General features: G+C 41.6%; 1 protein-coding gene across 22 annotated transcripts in view; it reads left to right on the top strand.

The window, feature by feature from the left end:
* DLGAP1 (DLG associated protein 1) overlaps window positions 1-19,742 on the top strand; it is an 856,539-nt gene that overhangs the window by 734,161 nt on the left and 102,636 nt on the right. For 11 of the 22 annotated variants that reach the window (XM_082353525.1, XM_082353531.1, XM_082353514.1 and 8 more), the window contains one exon: window positions 12,360-12,389. The exons of the other annotated variants lie outside the window; for them this stretch is intronic. In XM_082353525.1, the coding sequence (XP_082209651.1) occupies window positions 12,360-12,389 (30 nt within the window). The remainder of the gene's footprint in view (window positions 1-12,359; window positions 12,390-19,742) is intronic. 22 annotated transcript variants of the gene reach the window in all.

Raw genomic sequence — 19,742 nt, 5'->3', positions numbered from 1 at the left:
ATCTCTCCAGTCATCCCCCCAGTCCATTTTGTATAAGTCTGAATATGCCTTGCACACGTTTAAAAATGACACTCTCAGTTAGACTTCAAAAGGCAGAAGTTAGCTAAAATGAGCTCACTTTGATTATCTTATTCCAACAATTTAAAAGTTTTAGCTTTCTTGGATTTCCCTCGGGGCACAGTGGTTAAGAATCCGCCTGCCAATGCAGGGGACATGGGTTCGAGCCCTGGTCCGGGAAGATCCCACATGCCGCGGAGCAACTTAGCCCGTGCACCACAACTACTGAGCCTGCGCTATACAGCCCGCGAGCCACAACTACTGAGCCCACGTGCCACAACTACTGAAGCCCGTACACCTAAAGCCCATGCTCCACAACACAAGAAGCCACTGCAATGAGAAGCCCTCACACTGCAACAAAGAGCAGCGCCCCCTCTCCGCAGCTAGAAAAAGCCCACACGCAGCGATGAAGACCCAACGCAGTGAAAAATAAATAAGTAAATTTATTAAAAAAAAAAAAAAGTTTTAGCTTTCTTAACAGTATTCACTTTTTTACATCATCATATGTGGGAGATTATAAAGATGCAGTGCAAAATGAAAAAAAATGTCTAGAAGGCTTGGAACCCTAGAATTAGTCTGCCTTGCTTTGTCTTAAAGACTGGGATTGTGCAATTCAGTGAATATTTATTTTTCCTTAACTGTTACCTAGCACTTGTATTTGTCATCCGTTGTTCAAAGAGGCTTTACAAATATTAATACATCAAATATTACATGTGTAATATTTGATGTGTACTATTTGCGTAATAACACATCATGGGGCATTCTGTTTCTCATTTATGGTGGACAGCTCCTTAAACTGAGAATATCCTGATGAAAGGTGCCAAGCTAGCTCTGAGGATCTGAGTAGATATTTAGCGGAGCAGAGTCCAATATTTGGCCAAAGCCATATAAGAATTTGTTGGGGAGGAAATATTTTCCCTCTACCCTCTTATGTTCTTTCCTTGTGGGCCTGCAAATTAAACTGACAAAAGACAGATTAGCCAGAGAAAACACAGAGTTTAGTTCAGGTACATATAGGATTTCATAGAAAAATATAACTCAAGGAGGTAGTTAGAATTTGAGGCTTATATACCCTCTTACTAGGGGAGGAGGAGGAAAAAGCACGTAACCAATGACTCAGGAAAGATAAATGGGCCCTGGGGAGGATAGATGAGAGATATGATAGTTTTATGACAATATCTGCTTAAATGTGGTGACATTTCTCTTCTCTGGTGGTGAATCAGTCTTACCTGGTTGCAGGAACTCCTGGAGAGTGAATTTATGACAACTGAGCTGGCTCTACTTTTAAGCAGATAAAAGAGTTCAAAAAAAGAAACCCATTCTCAAATGTCATCAGCTCAAAATAATTTTATGCCACAGCAGCATATTCTGGATGCCTTTGGAAAGAACCAGGGCCAAAGAAGACTGCCCTTGACCCCCACTGCTAGCAGCCATTCAGGCTCTGAGCTAGCCCTGAGGGCAGAGCTCTGTACTGGAATGAGGCGAGAATGGACAATCTCGAGTCCCAACATACTCCAGAGGCCCAGTCACTCTGGTCTAGAAGCGTCAGAGATGTGCTGAAGTCCAGGTTTGCACTGAGGCCATCCTCAGGGACAAGACCAGCACTGGAGGAGCCTCACTACCTAGAACATTCCTCTGTATTTCAGGGTTTTAATGATGTCTCATAGAATGGACTTTTTCAAGAGTGCAGAATTTTTTTAATCTCCTCTTAGTCGATCATAGTGGGAAACTCACGTGGTCCTCTTCACCAACAAACACCACAGACATTTACCAACACCAGACAGTCTATGCTATTAGTGGCATCCTCGTTTTGACCGTTGAGGAAACTGAGACACCGAAAAGTTTAACCCTTTCCAAGGGTCAAATGGCTGGTCAGTGATGCAGTCAATATTTGTATCTGTTCAGTTTGACTCCAAAATTGAAGCTCTTAGAAATTCCCTGGTGGTCCAGTGGTTAGGACTCTGCACCGGGGGGTTGGGTTCGATCCCTGTTCAGGGAACTAAGATCCCCACAAGCCGCGTAGTGCGGCCAAAGAATAATAATAATAATAATAATAAAGTCACTAGCATGTGATAATTAAAAAAAAAAAATTCAAGCTCTTAACAACCATGAATCGTGCCTCTACTGTGAGGGCTTCCTTGAAATTTTTTATTTTAACTAAATACAAGCATAATAAGTGACTTCAAGGAGCTTTTATGGATAGTATTAATGTGACAATATTATAACCTAAAAAGCAGTCTTGCTAATAATATCACTCTCTGGACCCATCCTAATGTAATAGATTCTTCAGATCTGGTCATTTCTCTGCCCTAAGATGATATCTAAAGCAGAATAACACCATACACATTATACATAGGTATAGGTACCCTTGATTCACAGTTTCTGATCCTTTGTAGAGTGCCTCTCGATACTCATAACCTGCCCTAGACCCCAATGTTTCTCTCTCATTATCACTCAGCTCAGGAACGATGGACTCAGTCAACATGCCCCAGTATCTTCAATAGTATCATTCAGAAGCTTTACACTTACTCCCAGAAATGTCTGCCCCCAAGAAATTTGTGATTGAATTGGTGATAATGAATACACTCATGATCTTTTTAGAGTAGAGGTTCACTGGGGGAGGAAACAGAAGTTTGAACCATTGTATAGATTTCTAGATTGTTAGAGGTAGATATATTCTAATTTTAGATTATTCTAACCATTCTCCTCCATAATTGGACATGGTGCCTGCACAGTTTCAGGGGGCTTCAGGACCCCCCCTAAGTCCCATCCAAGGACCATGTTCTCCTGCCTCCAATTCCGTGGCCACATTGACTTTCAGCTGCTGTTGATTAGGAAGTGTATTTGACCCTTTTGTGAATGGCATTGTTACATGCAACCAACAAACAACAAATTTTCATTGTACACATACTCTCTGCCAGGCACTGTGCACTGTGCTAGTCACGGGGGATACAAATATAAATCAGGTATAATCCTCGCTTTCAAGTTTCCATCAGAGAGAGAAGCGTGAAGGCAGAGAGAGGCAGGACAGTTTGGGTGTGTACAAAATGCAGCGGAGATGTCAGAAAAGGTTTTACAACACAGGAGATATTTGAGTTGGTTCTGAAAAATGGGTAAGTGTGCAGCAGCTACTCACATGACCACTTACAAAAAAACTGGCAGATTAGAATCTGATCAATTTCTTTTAAAAGCTATTTGGAAGTCTCGAAGATTCCGCAGAAGGTGGAGAAGAAAAGAATCTGAATTTTTAAATTTCATTCCATGTTTTGTCAAACCATGTCTATATTCTGTGACCCCAGATAAGACTGGAAGCAGCATCTTTGCACAGCTTGATGGGTATTCTCCGGGCTTTCCATGTGATGTTGTAAAACAGCACACAAGCACCAGGGGGCAATGCGGTTTCACCAAAAATCACAGGAAACGCTCCAGATCTTGTTTTGACTACGAACTTTTAAAGCATCCTGCTGCAAAGGTGAAAATCCTTAATAAAAAGAGAGTTTCGCTAAGGAAAAAAAAAACTTTTAAAAATCGTTTCTTCGAAAGCTTTCCCGAATTGCCATCAAAATTGCCTTTCAGCATTTGCGCACAGCTGAACGTTTTGCAATATTATTTGCAAAAGAATTACTTCAAATTTTTTCTCAGTACAGCTGCCTGATCTTCCCCATACTCTGCCTAAGAAATCTAACCAGCCCCCAGCTAGCCCGAATTCACATGGCTGGGACTGTATTGCGTCTTCAGCCCATTGGGGGCTCTCCTCCCTCCGCGTCCTTGCAGCGTACCCAACTGCCTCTTTGGCGGAGCTGCGGCTCCCTTGAAGGTAATTCCAATCGGGCCTGTGTTTTGTTTCCGGCTCAGCGGCCGCCAGGTGTGTGCCCTCCCTTAACCCCCAAGGATGAGAGATCAAAGGTGTGTCTACATCTGCCTCCTGCCCGGCTCTTTAATCTGTTACATGTTCAAAAGGGACAAGTACGGTATTGTGTGCTTAGGGAGGGAGGACAAATCAGAGCCATGGAAATGGACAACGTCCCAGAGTGTGTGAACGTGCTCAAAGGATATGGGTTATGTCGGTCTACATAGTAACCCTGCCATTTGGGGAATGTTTTCTTTTAAATTATATTATGAATATTATGCATAAATGGAGGTCTTCTTTTCTCTGATTGGAGCCCTACTAAACCCTCTTAAAAAATATATTGTAAGGAATTCCCTGCCGGTCCAGTGGTTAAGACTCGGGTTTTCACTGCCTTGGACCCGGGTTCAATCCCTGGTCGGGGAAAGAAGATACCGCAAGCCGTGCAGCATGGCCAAAAAATAATTTAAAAAACATTTTAATATTGTACATAGGCCCATGTGGAGACTACTGTTAAGAGAACTATAACGAGGCAAAGGAAAATCCTTTTAAAATTACGAAATGGACATTTTAAGGACATTTATAGGGACCTTATTTCACATACAGAAAAAACGACAGACTAAGGACTTAAGGAAACAGCAGAAAAATTTTAAGAAAGACAGTTTCCAGTGGACCCATCTATTTTCCACATGAACAAGACTCAATAAGTACGGAAATACATTTTTTAAAAAACAGTAGACTGCAAATTAGATATTAAGAAAATAGTCTTGGAAGCAGAGGTAATGGACGGTATGGAATCTACCCAAACATCAGCCTTCCTGCAGTTCTTTCCGGCCACAGTTTTGGATGAAGGGGTAGGGCAGAAAAGAGCTCACAATCTAGTAAGAAATTATTTCTAAACTTAAATTTAGAAATCATTTAGAAAGTTGAGTACCCACAACTTTCTTTAGATTCTCAGGAGAGCTCCCTAAATTCCAGCAAAGACATAAATGTGAGAACACGAACAGTTTTTTTTCCTCTGCTCTCCTGTGCCCACACACACAGAGATGCAACTTTCAGCTTCCTCTTCTCTGCACAGCGGTGACCAAAAGGAACTTCAGCAACTTCAGTTGTGCTGAGCTGCCGTCACAGACAGATATTAAGTCACATTGTCTTTCCTCAGTTACAACAACTTTGAATCCAAAAGTTCACAATGTGTGAGAGAGAAGAAGAATGACACAGTTATTAGATTCTCCAGTGAGGAGGGAGTCCTTATCAGCTGCATCAGATATTTCCATTCATCTACTTAAATATTTATTCAGCACTATGTCCAGACACACTACTTGACTCTGGAAATCGTTGATCAAAGTGTCTTGCTCACAATCTAGAAGTGGAAGCTGGCATTCATGAAATAATCACAGAGATAATTGCTCTGAAAGAAACACAGTTCTTGCAGGAGAATCTACTGTAACAAAGGAACTAATTTAGAGGGTCAGGGAGAACTTCCCTGAGAAAATCCTCATAAGCTAAGAGCTGGAAGATCAGGAAGAGTGACAGAGGGCACATGTTAATATTCAGAGACCTAAAGGGTGGCGTGACCAGAGTTCCGATCGCTAAGGGCTGAGATGCCAGGTAAGGTCAGAGAATTTGGGCTCAGGTTCAGTTACCTGTTGCTACATAACATGACTCCAAAACATAGCAAAGGAACTTTAAAACAACTGCTTTAGTATACCCTACGATCTTATGGGACATGAACTTAGACAGGGTTCACCTGGATGATTCTTCTGTTGCATATTCAGCTGGAGGTTGGGCTGGTCTAAGAGATCCTGGATGGCATTATTCACATGGTACCTTAGTTTCAATGTTGGGGGGTGTGTGCTCAGCTGGGGCCGTTGAACAGAGCACCTGTAAGTGGCCCCTCCAACACTGCAGCTTTAAGACGTCTTACAGGGTAGCTCAGGGCTCCCAGAGAGAGTGCCCGGGAGACAAGAACTATTAAGGTTGGGCCAAGATAGCATCATTTTCACCATATTCTATTGGTTAGAGCAGTCACAGAGCCCACCCAGGTCAAGAGGAACAACTGTTCTCAATGGGAACAGTTTCAAATAATTTGTGGCTATCTTCAGTGAGCCATGGTTCACCATTGGACACAAACTATTTACATTCCCCTGTAGGCAAAACGTACTCACTCCTAAAGCTGTCCAGAAAAGTCATCTTATTATGGCATTAAGTTCAAGTTTGAGGTCCAGGTTCTTACCATCTAAATAAGGGTCAAGTGCTGATAAGGCATCTTTGATATAGCTCTCTAGTACAGCTGCTCTCACTATGAAGACTTGTGAACTGAAATGAAAAGTATAATACCCCCCACCATACACACACACATACCAACCTAGCATATACGGATGATACAGAGGTGAGATCAATGCAGTGAGCATTCTCATTCAAAGAGTGGAGGAACAGGAGGCACAGAGCAATCACTGGCCTGTAGCAGTTCTGAAATCTACATACTGCCAGTTCCTCGACTTGGAGGACCCAGTCCTGCTCCCTGACTCTCTGCAGTTCTGGTTGCCACCCTGAAAACTCTTGGTCATACCTCCTAAGTTATCCTGTTTCCATTGTGTCTTAGTTAGCTCGAGCTGCCATAACAAAATACCATAGACTGGATGGCTTAAACAACAGATATGTATTTCTTACACTTCTGAAGCCTGGAAGTCTGAAATCAGGGTGCCAGCATGGTCAGGATCTGGTGAGGACTCTCTTCCTGTCTTGTAAATGGACACCTTGCTGTGTGCTCACAGGGCCTTTCCTCAGCGCACACATGTGGAGAGGGAGAGCAATATATTTCTCTTCCTCTTCTTTCAAGGGCACTAATCCCATCATGGGAGCCCCACCCTCATGACCTTATCTAGACCTAAGTAACTGCCAAAGGCCCTGTCTCCAAATGCCATCACATTAGGGGTTAGTTAGGGCGTAGTCAACGTATGAATTTGGGGAAGAGGCGAGGGGAACACAATTTAGTCCTTAGTACATAAGAAATGGCATTTGCCACTGAATAATCTTCTCAGCCTATTTCCTGCCCATAGACGTTTGGGGGTTTTAAAGACTCTTCCACTTTGAGCTACCTCTGCCCATTTTTATCCAAGCTGATAATGTGTACACTAATGCACTCCTCTTGAAATCTTTGTGGGCCTCCTATGAATCTTATTAGACTTCACTCTGTTAGACAAAACACACATCCACAATTCTCCTCAAGACAATCCCTTCTTGGACCTGGGCTCAGAGTCAGGGTGCCATGGGAAAACACCCTTAGGATTCTTAGAAGAATTTTTGTCTCTTTTAGAAGCTTGAGGCACACTTAAGTCTTTCTGAAGGCATAAAAAAGGGTCTTATGGCAACACCCTTGAGATGATCTCCACCATCAGTCAATTTCTAAGTTGAGAGCCTCTTGCCTTTGAAAAAACTAGGAATGTGAAACCGTTTTATCTTTTTTTAAACCAACAAGTACTAGCTCTATATATTTCTTCTAAATTTTGCTTGAAAACTGAACAGTTCTTTTCTTTAACTCATCTTTCTTTATACATTATCATATGCAACTTTTTTTAAAGAACCAACTGGCACTTTAAGCATTCTACCTGCAAATCTCCTTACTAAAATCTATGAATTCATCAGGTATTTTTTTATTTTCCATGTTACTACAGGTGACAACGTTGCCAAGCGTCCTGTCTCTACATCAGAAGAGTTGCCTTTTTCTCTAGTCTCCCAGTTTGGGAGGACGGTGGCAATTTTTCCCTGTCCTCCTAGCTTTCACCAGCAGTCTCCTCAAGGCCTTCTAGCTTCTTCCCTCAGCTGATGTTGTTTGTCAGAATGTCTAAACCTGGTCTCTCCATCACAGCAGTCTTAGGACTTCCAACCTGGTATGTCAGGGTTTCCAGAGACAGAAAAAAGAGGCTGCCTGTTTCATAAAGCCTGGGCACAGACATTGGGAGAGCATCACTTCCACTGTACTTTAATGGTCAAAGCAGTCTCAGAGCTGGCCCTGATTCAAGAAGAGGGGACATAGCCCACATCTCTCTATGGGAGGTGTATGGAAGAATTTGTGACCATTTTTATTCCACTACAGGTGACATCATGTAGGGCTTTGCAAGTCATGTTAAGGTTTTTGAATAAAGGCTTTTATCTTAAAAGTAATGAAAAGCCATTTAAGAATTTTAAAAGGGAGAGGATATCACATAATTGGACTTGCCTTTTGAAAAGATCACTCCAGCTGCAGTATAAGAATGCACTGGGGCACTTCCTTGATGGTCCAGTGGTTAAGACTCTGTGCTTCCAATGCAGGGGGCACAGGGTTCAATCCCTGTTCGGGGGAACTGAGATCCCACGTGCCACAAGGCACGGCCAAACAAAAGAATGCATTGGAAGAAGGTTATTAAAATCAGAATGGCTATTTCTTAGTTCCTCTTTCTCAATCCATATCTTATCATACAGATTCCTGTGAACATTACTACGGCAATTTGGCCTGGGGTAATGACAGTAGAGGCAAGAAAACTGCAGATTCTAGAGATATTTGGATATAAAATCAATTAGCTAATACTCCTTGAAGTCCACTTAGGGCATAATCTTGCTTCCAACCCTAACCCTAACCATAGCCCTAACCCTAACCCTAACCCTAAACCTAACCCTAACCGTAACCCTAAACCTAACATTGCTAAACTTACTTCTTGGGGACTTTTTACATTATAATCCTGAAACCTAATCTCTACTGTAATTTATGTATATTAACTCCACACATCAATGTTCACTAATCTCCATGAAGACCAGCCTCTGAATAGAAATAGTCAGTGGTCAACAGAATAAAATCTAGGATTCTGCTCAATGATATCCACAATTAAGATAACCTGTTTGAATTACACTTGCTGGGATTGATCAGATTTTCTTTTAAGACACCTGGAAACACTTGGGAAATATCACTTATTCGTTTGATAAATATTAAGTATGTACTGTATGCCAGGCACTGTTCTGGTCAAGGGAGTTACAGCAGCAAGCAAGAAAGACCCGGTTCCTGTTCTCACTCTGCTTACGTTCTAATGAAGAAGAACAGCCCAAAACAAAGAACCAAATAATAAATCAATGAGATAATTTTTAAGTAGTGATAACTGCTATAAAAAAAAAATAAAAGAGAGAGATGGGCCAGAGAATTCTTACTGGGACTGCTCTAAATACAGTAATCAAGGAAGGATTCTTCGAGAAAGTGACATTTGAAGTAAAAGCTGAAAGAAGAGAAAGAGCTAGCTGTGGGAAGATCCAGCAGTTTGGGGGAGAGCATTCAGGCCGGAGGGAGCAGCAAGTAGGGGTGGAGGGGGGACAAAAAGGAATTAGCACTGCAAAGTACAGAGAGAAAACCAAGTGGCTAAAGCATTTGAGTGAGGGAGAAAGTCACCTGAAATGAAGTAGAAGAAATAAGAAAATAAGCAGGAATACATCACATAGGGCCTCAATGGCCAGGTTTAAAAATTTGACGCATATTTTAACAACAATGAGATGTCATTGCAGGGTTTTAGTGAGCCCTAGTCATTCACACTTTAGCATGAATTATTTTAACCTGACCCTTTCTCCTAAGAATTACTTTAGATCAACTGAGGTGAGTCATTAGGTGGAAAAAACATTTCGGTAGACTATGAAGATTTAAATGGGGGGGAGGGGATGGGTAGGCGCCACTGTGTGTATATATACATATATGTATGTGTTCTGGTTCACCCTGAATTCCAGGCAATGTCAATGTCAGCCAGTCACCAGATAATGTCTACTGTGTGTCCTAGAAGTCAGCAGTGCTACATGTAGCTTTTCAGCACCAACATCAATCATTTCTTAAATATTCATATTTTTTTAATATTTCTATTTTAAGATAAAGGAAATATCTTCTCATTCTATAAATTTTTGTATGATGTTAATAGTAGCTACCTAACCAGATTTAGCCAATTCTAGATTTTCACTATAACATAGTTAACCTTGCAATATAAAAGCCTATCCTGCTATAGGGAAAAGCTTGATTTGGGGTTCAAAAAAATAAGAGAAGTACATATGGAGTAACAAATCACTAATGTTTTTGTTAAAATAATGTTTACAATTAGAGTTCTAAAGTCCGAATTTTGCTTTTTAATGGACCTTTTTATCCCTTACTCTATAAATGCATTCCTGGGCTCCCATCCACCACCACCCACATCTCCCATAAGAAATTCTTTAGACTTTCTTGCTTTACTTGCATCAAGCCTGTTTCTACACACTGATTAGATCGCACTGTTGTCCTTTCATCTGAGTGACAGTTGCTGACACCATAGTTGAGCACAAAAATAAATATGGCTGGAAAAAAAAATCAATATTCTGACCTGGCTTCCTGCATAAAGATTCCACAGTTTAAAAAAGACAGGATCATTGCTTACTAAGCCAATGACTCATACCTCTTGGCATGGTTGCCTGACCAAAAGAATGCCAAAACCGTTTAGCTTGTGTTCTTAGTTGATGGTCAATGAACTGTTATTTCCAAGGTGACCTATGTATAGTATATTTTTACATATGACAGGTTTAAGAGGTTGTGAAATTACTGGCAAAATAATAGTAAATGCTCAGCTTATTCACATTTGGCTTGTTTGGTTAAATTACAACCCCTTTTGTGAATATCTCAGAAAGTATTTGGAAGGTCAAGATTTTCTTCTCTGGGCCTGAGTAGAAAGAAACATCAGTTATGGTCATGGTGTGCCAGACCTGGTTCATACCAGCTGGCAAGAGCCAATTGTTACATTGTCAGGAATTTTCTAAGTCCATTATTAAACATAGCCATTATTACAAATCAAATTAGACAAACTTCCAATTATAATTATGTTAAAAAACGAAGGTAATAAATACCTAAAACTCTTTACTTCCTAATAGTTTGACTACATTTTACTATCCATGCTCTTGGGGTTCTTTATGTCTCCTGTGCGTGTGTGGTGAAATACTACATGATGGTTTTCCTACCACCCATCTCTTCCCAAAGCCACGTTCAGTGACATCAAAGCTGGTACCTCGACATAGGCCTTAGTGGGAGTATTTACATAGTGTTGATGTTGAAAGAGTTTTAATTTAATGAAAATAATTTATACAAAAGTGAAAAATAGTTTAACAGCAGATCACATAAAAGATATAATGATAATGAATTTATTGGGAAAAGAACAAACTGGGATGAAATTCAGTGCATGATTTTGTCAAATCATGATTGATTTGCTGGCTATGAATACAAGAGTTTGGCCCAAATCAACAAAAGTATTCTGTGAGACTCTATTGGCTATATGGAACTTGCAATAAAGAAGACGGTATATTTTATTATTATGTATAGTTTGTGTACATCATTTATATCAGTAAAACTCATAATATATACACATAATACAGGCACACTTTTTCCTCTGGAGAGTTCCTTGTTAAACATTGACCAGACATTACTGGTTCCACAGGAAAGATGAAATTCAACTGGTAACTTAAAAGCAGTTTTTTTCAGAAAGTTATAAAGGAGAGCGAGTTTGTCTCTTTGTGAACATAATCTGTTAAAATCAGTGTGTGTTCAAGCTGATAGCAGTTCGGTTTACCAGTAATGAAAAAGGGTTTTGTTCCCATTTTTCATTTAAGACTCCTCCTGTTTGCAAGAGAACCAGAATTTCAACCCAATGAAACTGTAGACTTTTTTTTTTCAGCCTAAGGTATCATGGCTATCACATAGGGTTTGGGAAATATTGTTTATTTATAATTATGACTTATAAAAAAAAAACTTTCAAAATCAAACTATTGGACCAGGTCTAATTTAGTTTAGTATTTTCACCTTTCAATTCACCAAAAAGGCACATGAATATCCAGTCAAGGGTAGTGTCTATTTGCTTCATGAAAAATTTGACAATCTCAACCCCTCCACTGACCTGCAGTGGATGGGAACACTGAACACAGGAGACCAGAAATGGCCTCTGGTCCAACCACCCCAGAAAACGAAGTTGCCAGATCACACCATGATTTTTAACCACCTATTATGTATTTCAACAGAAACCCTGTCCCAACACGTATCAAATGATCTCTAAACACAATTTAAGTAGGAAATATTAGACCTTGGTGTCTTTTTGAGTGAAGTTTTATCAATCCATCATCCAGCATGATTTATCTACAGACACAGTCGTTCAGACTATTGAGACTTGGCCTTTGTTTCATCCAAACACACGTCAGATCCCTTATTTAAGTGAAAAACGCTCCCAAATGGTACTAGTGGGAAGATGAAGACACTCATAAGGTCTAATCAACGACTGAAATTTACTTCGTTTCTGAAGTTGATATCTGTTTACTTGAATTCTCAAAAAGCCAGGAAAAAAAAAAATGCAGATCTGAAGCATGTATGTATTGTGAGAAGCCTGGCAAAGGTAATTTGGATCCATTCTATAACTGCCACTTTTTGTTTTTATTCAAGGTGTCATAAAACTGAGTTCTGCAGTTGAAGGTACGTTTTTACAACCACAAAATCAATAACATTTTGCTTCGAGGTTGCACCGCGTGGCTTTGTAGCTACACCGCTTCTGTGGCCGTGGTGTCTGAAGCCATGTTCTAATTGCCAGCTACCGCCATTCCATCTGTGTTTCTCCTCGTCCTGGTCCCTTTATGCCACACGTCTCTCAGCGCCCCCATGAGTGGCCTTAACACTGACCCCAGAGGCAGCATTGATGAGAGCAAATGTGTTTGGTTCTGTCCCTGATGGGATGGTCTCGGGTCCAGTGCTCCTTAGAGAGCCCCTCCCTCTGCAGCGTCCTTATCTGAGGCTGGACCTTGAGTCTTGTCAGGAACCTTGCCCCCCTTCTTTCAGTAGGACCTTTTCTAGAGGGTTTTGGTCCCTTATCCCAACGTAGCAGACATGTTTGCCCAGGATGTCTGCAGGCATGGAGTCATTATAGCTTCCTGATGAGAAAATTAAGTGGTTAAGGCATTTGCCAGTCTCCAAACACGAGGTACCACCCAGGAGGTATTGCAAGAACCAGCTTCCTTGAGTGTCACCCATGTCACCCACACCGGGCAGTCCCCTGGAATTGTGCATTCGAGAAACTGAGAAGAAAATGAAAAGGGATTTAAAGAAAAAGGAGGGTCGGTGGGGGGAGAGAAGACACAGCCGTGTTTCACTGAGTAACCCCCAAAATGATGTTAAAAACACCTCATTGGTTGAAATGACTTACTAGTTATTGGTATAAAATTGACCATCTTTCCCTCAGAGGAGCCTACATTTCGCAAGTAGGGAATGTGTCATTTTCTCTCTTCGTGAGTGTCTGTTTGTTGTGGGGTGTGTGTGTGTGTGTGTTCTCGTTTATTGGGGATTTGTCAGTCACGCTTTGGAGGGTTCTTCATCCCCACTTAATCAGGGGAGGCTCCTTGGAAGAGGTGGCGGGCTTTAAGGTGAGTTTTCAAATTTCAGAAGAGATGTGGCTTCACGAATGGGCAACGCATGGAGGTGGGGAGCGGGAAAGTGCCACGGGGGTTGGAGTGGTGAGACCACTTGCTAGACTCAAGCAAAAGGACCGTGTGGGCTGGAGTTGGTAGGTTGGGAGATGAGAGAGGGACTCGGGAATGTCCCCACGGGGCTGGCACATCCAAAGCGGGGGGCTCTGTCCTTTTAGTGGATTTAGTACCATCATATTTTGCAAAACACATTAAAAAGGCAATAATTCTGACATTCATGGCAGAAAGTGCACTGCTCTCTCAAGTAAGGAAGGGACCAGGAGATGGTGCAGGCAGTGGCGTTTCAGGGTCAAGAGAGGAGCTAAACAATGTCCCTCAAGGAACGAGGGAGGGCACAGTGCATGTGTCAGGCCCCTGCAAGGCGAAGCAGGGATTCAAGGTTCCTCTGCACGGAAACACGGAATTTTATTGAGAGATGATCCAAACCTCACCCTGGCTAACAAAACAGAAGACACAGCAACGAAAGCAAGCAGGACCATGAGAATGACTTTGCCTGTGGAAACTCCCAGTGGCAAGTCAAGCCGTGTTTCAGTTAATTATCTGTAGAATTCCAGATAACAGTGGGTCCACACTGGGCTGTGTGGATGTGTTATCGAGGAATGGCTTTGAAGTCAGAGCTTTTAATATTGCCTGCTTGGCCTAAGCACAGTATTCCACTTACAACAGAAGGATGGAAAAACACATTTTTTAAAAAGCCAGAAAGCCAAGAGAACATTAGATAATGTAAAAACTATTGTTCTGCTAGAACAATGGCCCCATCATCATTTTGCTCGTAACTATGGTTACTCCTGGTCGCATCTGAACCCCCCAAACAGGTTTATGGTCTTCAGAGAAAAAGAAGAGTGAGGAAAAAGAAGGGCAGGGAGCAGAATGACTGCCTGGGGCTTTTTCAGGAGCACCTTCATCACTCTGCGTTCCTGGGGCTCACAGGGAGTGGCCGTGGGTACCAGAGGTCAGGACTACTTCGACTGCTGCTTGAGCATCTTTTTGGCAGCTTCTTGGCTGGGGGCTGTAGTAGCTTGAAGGCTTGGGAGCATGCTGTGTTGTAGCTGTGTTAGAACCTGTGTGTCTGGGGGCCCCCGGGGCGCCGTTGTTGAGTGGAGGGGGTGTTCCACGCATGCGCTCTCCGTGCATCTGGAAGGGGAGAGTTTGACAAGCATGCTTTGTGGGATGTACATTGGACACTGTTGTCTCGATTCGAAATCAAACCTCAGATGGTGGTGCTTGTGAATGCTTAGCTCTTTACTGGCTATTTTCCACCTGCGGAATGGACTCAAGGTGGCTTCTACAGCTTATGAAGGCAAGAAATATGCAAATCAGTGGACAGCATCCACTGCCAGAAATGAAACCTATTTCCTTTTCTTTAAAAATGACTCTGTTCTGGATTATCCTAGAACTCTGAAAATGGCACTAAGGTTTTAGGTAGGTTATCCTTTTCTTTTTCTCTTCTTTTTAAGGAAAAACAATTGTCAAATCATAAGAGAACGTCAACAAAGATTCCACGTGCTACTTCCTACTGAGTATTTTTGTTATGCAGGTCTGTCCGTTCTCTTTTTCTGAAGCAGGGGTGCCCCCTTCAGCATTTTGCAGCTTCATGTAAGCTTCTAAAATCAGCAGAAAGGAAAAAGCTATTTATATCACGGGAATGGTAAGGTTAAAAGTGAATGGGCCTTTCACATTTTAAAGACTTAAAATTACGGTGAAAGAGAAACTCATCAATACTTTCTTTTGAGATGAAGAAAAAATATTTGAACAGGAAAAAATTTAGGTTTGAAAGAAATAATTGCGAAGTTTTGTTGGTAACACTGATGAGTTCTGGACTCTAATTTCAGATTGATAACCCCAAACTCAGAAAATTGGGGGGGATTCCCTGGCTGTGCAGTGGTTAGGACTCTGTGCTCACTGCCAAGGGCCCGGGTTCGATCCCTGGTCAGGGAACTAAGATCCCACAAGACACGTGGCCAAAAAAAAAAAAAAGAAAAGAAAAGAAAATTGGGGTAAGAGAGAAACATCCAGACAGCTAACTGGGGAGAAGGAGAGATAGTTGGGGCAATAGCAAGATTTCCATGACAGAATCTTCTAAATATTCCTCTTAAAAGGGATTTTCCCTCTTGAAATTGGAGCAGGAAGAGGCACATATTTCCACAAGTAGGACCAACGTACCAGCCTGTCCAAGCAAAATGAGAAGGGAGGTCATGGAAACACTGAGTCATGCCTGAGTTAGAATCGCCCTGACATCCTGCAGGCATCTTTCCAGGGAGAGAGCGGGGGGGAGAGGGTCCAGCCCCAGCCAGAAGCTCCTTATCCGACTCCCAGCTCACTTGGGGCTGGGAGGCTGCAAGCCTGGAGGCTGAGGACAGGCCTTTGCAACTGATAACCGGGTGCACTCTGTGAGGAGACTTGCCTCAAAGGCGACTTGTTTATCCCTTGTAGGTAGGTGACAATCCGAAATTTCAAAATGATGTCAAATTCTTCTGAAAGCCTCTACGAGGGAATGAAGTTTGGCTTCTCTGGAAAAGTTCCATGTCTTTCAAAATGGGAACAGATGAGCCTCTAGGAAGAAATCTAAGAGGCGAGATGGTGACCCAAGCCCCCACTGTCGATGGCCCCTTTGGAGGGGAGGCTGGGTTTTCAGTTAACACCAGAGGTAACATTTTGATTGTGAATCCCGTGTCTCCATGAACAGCTTCGATTTCATAAACAAAAGCTCTGCTGGGCTTGTGGAGCTTTTGTTTTCCTTTTTTCTTCTTGTCACTTCATTTTATTTAGATAATTTTTTTCTTCCAGTGTTATTGAGATATAATTGACATATGGCACTCTATAAGCTTAAGGTGGACAGCGTAAGGATTTGATTTATGTACATCATGAAATGATCATCACAGTAAGTTAATGAACATCCATCATCTCATATAGTTAGAAAATAAAAAAATTTTCCTTGTGGTGAGAACTTTTAGGATTTACTCTCTTAATAACTTTCATATATAACATACAGCAGTGTTCATATTTATCATGTTGTACTTAACATCCTTAGTACTTATTTATCTTATAACTGCAAGTTTGTACCTTTTCATCACCTTCTTCCAATTCCCCCCTCCTAACCCCCCATCCCCACTCCCCAACCCCTACCCCACCACCACCTCCCCACCTCTGATAACCACAAATCTGATTTCTTTTTCTTTGAGTTTGTTTTTGAAGTATAATTGACCTATAACACAATGTTAGTCCCTGGTGCACATCATGATTCAATATCTCTATACATTACAAAACAGTCACCACTAGATACTTCAAAAGTGTCTTTCTTCATGGTAATGACTTGTGTACCACAAACCCCACAGAGCAGGGCACTTAGGACTGTTGTCACATCCAAGGTGATGTTCTCTGTGGCCTCAAGGCCTCAGACCCAGTGAATGGAATGACTCCTCAAGAATAGGTAAAAATAAAATAAGGAAAAACGTGACTCAATCTTTGTTCCCATTTTCAAAATTTGCAACACCCACAGCTTCATGTCTGTATTGTAAATCTGTAAAAATAGAGCTGCTTTTCAGTTATGAAGAGTTGATCTGACCTTTCATGTGTATTGAGGAATGAGATAATTTTGCTTAAGAAATTCTGTTTTCCATAATATGACATGCAGTGTTTCCAAAAATGCCCCAGTCTCAGTATGTTTGGGCTGCTATAACAAATTACCATAGATTGGGTGGTTTAAACAACAGAAATTTCTCTCTCACAGTTCTGGAGCCTGAAAGTCCAAGATCAAGTCCCTGGCAGGTTCCTTGTCTGGTGAGGGCCCCTTGCTGGGTTGCAGACAGCTGACTAGGGAGCTCTCTTGTGTCCCTTTCATAAGGGCACTAATCCCATTCACAAGGGCTCCTCCTTCATGACTTATTCACCTCCCAAGACCCCACCTCTTAATACCTTGGTGGTTAAGATTTCAACATATGAATTTTGGGGGGACATAAATATTGTCTGTAGCAACACCAAATGAATTTAACATTTAAAAAATATTTCAAATATATTGATATCATTCCCTCCCTAGATGAATTTTGTTCTTGTCATTGTATCTTTCTTTTTTTGAGCAAAGCCATATATGCGATACATCAGGTTAGACAGTGGTAGATCCATTAACAAATAGATAGCTGATGGGACCTCTTTCTAGTAATAAATTTAGGATGAAGATTCAATATGTTTACTACTGGAAATCAAAGCAAAACATCTTTACAGACCTTCAAGTCAGAGAGCTATAGAGATAAGGAAGGGCTGCCTCCAGGGAAAGAATCCCTCCCCGTTCAACCAGAGTGAAGGAGGGCAGTGTGTCAGGGATTTAAAAACAGAACATTGTAGAAACTGAAATCAAGACTCAAGAAAGTTGTTTCTGCAAAGACACCCAGACCCTCTGCCTGCAGGGCTAACCTGGACTCTGGATCAACTGTACTGAGCAATCAGGGTTCTCTCCTCAAATGTATTTTGCAGAGCATTGTTATACTTTTGGTGAAATTGTACTATTAAATAACAACGTCTCTGGGAAGAATGAGCACTGAGCTGAGAATTTACCAAGTAGCTTCCAAAAACTAGGACCCTCCTGAAATGGCAGAGATAGAGTCATGTGACCCATAAAATGGAAGTTGAATTTTGCCTAAATTGCAGTCTTTGTCGGGATGACCCTCACCTTGGGAAGAGTTCACCTCGGATAACCAGTGGCAGCATTTCAGAACTTTCTCACAGTCACCTTTTTGTTTTGTGTTGTTTTCCTTTTTCCCCTTCTCTCCTTCCCTCTCCCTCCTCCTCTATTCCAGCTGCACTTCTGTTTCTGCTGTGTCACAGAAAGCAAAGTAGACGGCCCTTCAGGCAACAGAAGGCCAACCACTAACTGGATGGGTTTGGCAAGTAACTACTTGCCTAGTTATCCAATAAGATGGAGATCTCTATTGCCTGGGGCAGCTGAAAAGACCAAACAAGCTGATGTATGTAAAGGACTTAACCTAGTGTATGGTATACAGTAGGTGCTTCTAAGCTCTTGTTCTCTTCTCTACCTTTCCCTCTCTCTGCTGACTTCCCAAGCCACCCTGCAGCCCTCCCTCTCGCCAGGGTCCAAAGATCTAGCCAACAAGTGATCACTTCCACTGGATTATATGGTGGCACACCGCTGAAAGTGTCATTTTTGGGCAAAGCCATAGAAAACAACCAGAATAAACCTTTGCTTCTCTGCTTTGAGAGAGTTTTGAGGGAAGCAGCTCCTCAGATGGGAATAGAGCTCCTTGATCACCTCACGGGAGCTCCGTGCCCAAGTGAACAGGGCTGGGGTCCAATTGCAACCCCACTTGGAGGTGTTCCCATCAGATGGGATCATTCCCTTACCTGCTCATCCAGCCCTGGGTGGGGTGGGGAGGAGAGGAAAGGTTTCAGCTGGTCCAACAAACAAAGTGTTAGGTAAACACTGATTTTATCAATATTAATAATGTTTTCTTATGAACTAGTTTATAAGGTCACAATGTTCCTGAGTGTGCCATTTGTCAACACCAACCAAAAATATGGAAATTTTTGAATAAAGAAAACTAAAGAGACAACAATCACAGCCATCCAAAGAGCAGCCTTCTATAAATCTTTACATCTATAGCCAAAAACTAATAAAGTCTGTGCTGAATAAGCAGCCTTGAGCACCTAGCAAGAGATTAGCATAACTCAGAAGACAGTTTGCTTCCAAAGCACCAAAACATACCCTTCACCACCCTCCCTGGGGCAGGAAATAGAAATTTATAAATCAAAGGCAAGCTGTAAAGGAAAATCTGCCAGTTTAAGTCACTGATTTATTTCCTTGCTTTCCTTTTTGTTTTTTGAGAGAGTAAGTTTCAGTGCTTATGTGTTGACTATTTTTAGCAATCTTCTGGAATTTTTCAGTGTACACAAAGCTCTTACCTAAAAAAATAACCAACTCTATTATGCTGCATTAAGAAGGCAGCTTTTAAGGACAGTGGTCTAATTTGCAGTCTTTGAAGTCAATTCAATAGTGATTTCAAAGCCACTTCTAGTATTTTGGTTCCAAATTTAGAAAATGGTCTTTACGTTTTCAATCTAAAATTGTGGTCTGACCTTACTATTAATTTTGGAACACACCGTAATTTAGACAACTGCTGAAATCACTTAAGGCTTTGGTTTGGAGTATGAAGCTGGAAAATCACACCCTCTTAAATTACCCATCACATCCATTAAAATTAACTGTGAAATCAACTTGATGTTGATCCTGTGTGCATTTGGTATTCAACTCAGATGCTTACTTATCTAAATATTGCCACAGCTGTATATACAACTGTTTTGTTGAAGCCATTAATGCTTTAAGTTGGAAGAATACACA

This window comes from Balaenoptera borealis, assembly GCF_965194805.1.
Source record: "Balaenoptera borealis genome assembly, chromosome: 14".
In the NCBI taxonomy this organism is placed as follows: domain Eukaryota; kingdom Metazoa; phylum Chordata; class Mammalia; order Artiodactyla; family Balaenopteridae; genus Balaenoptera; species Balaenoptera borealis.
This window is presented reverse-complemented; position numbering and strand designations above follow the sequence as displayed.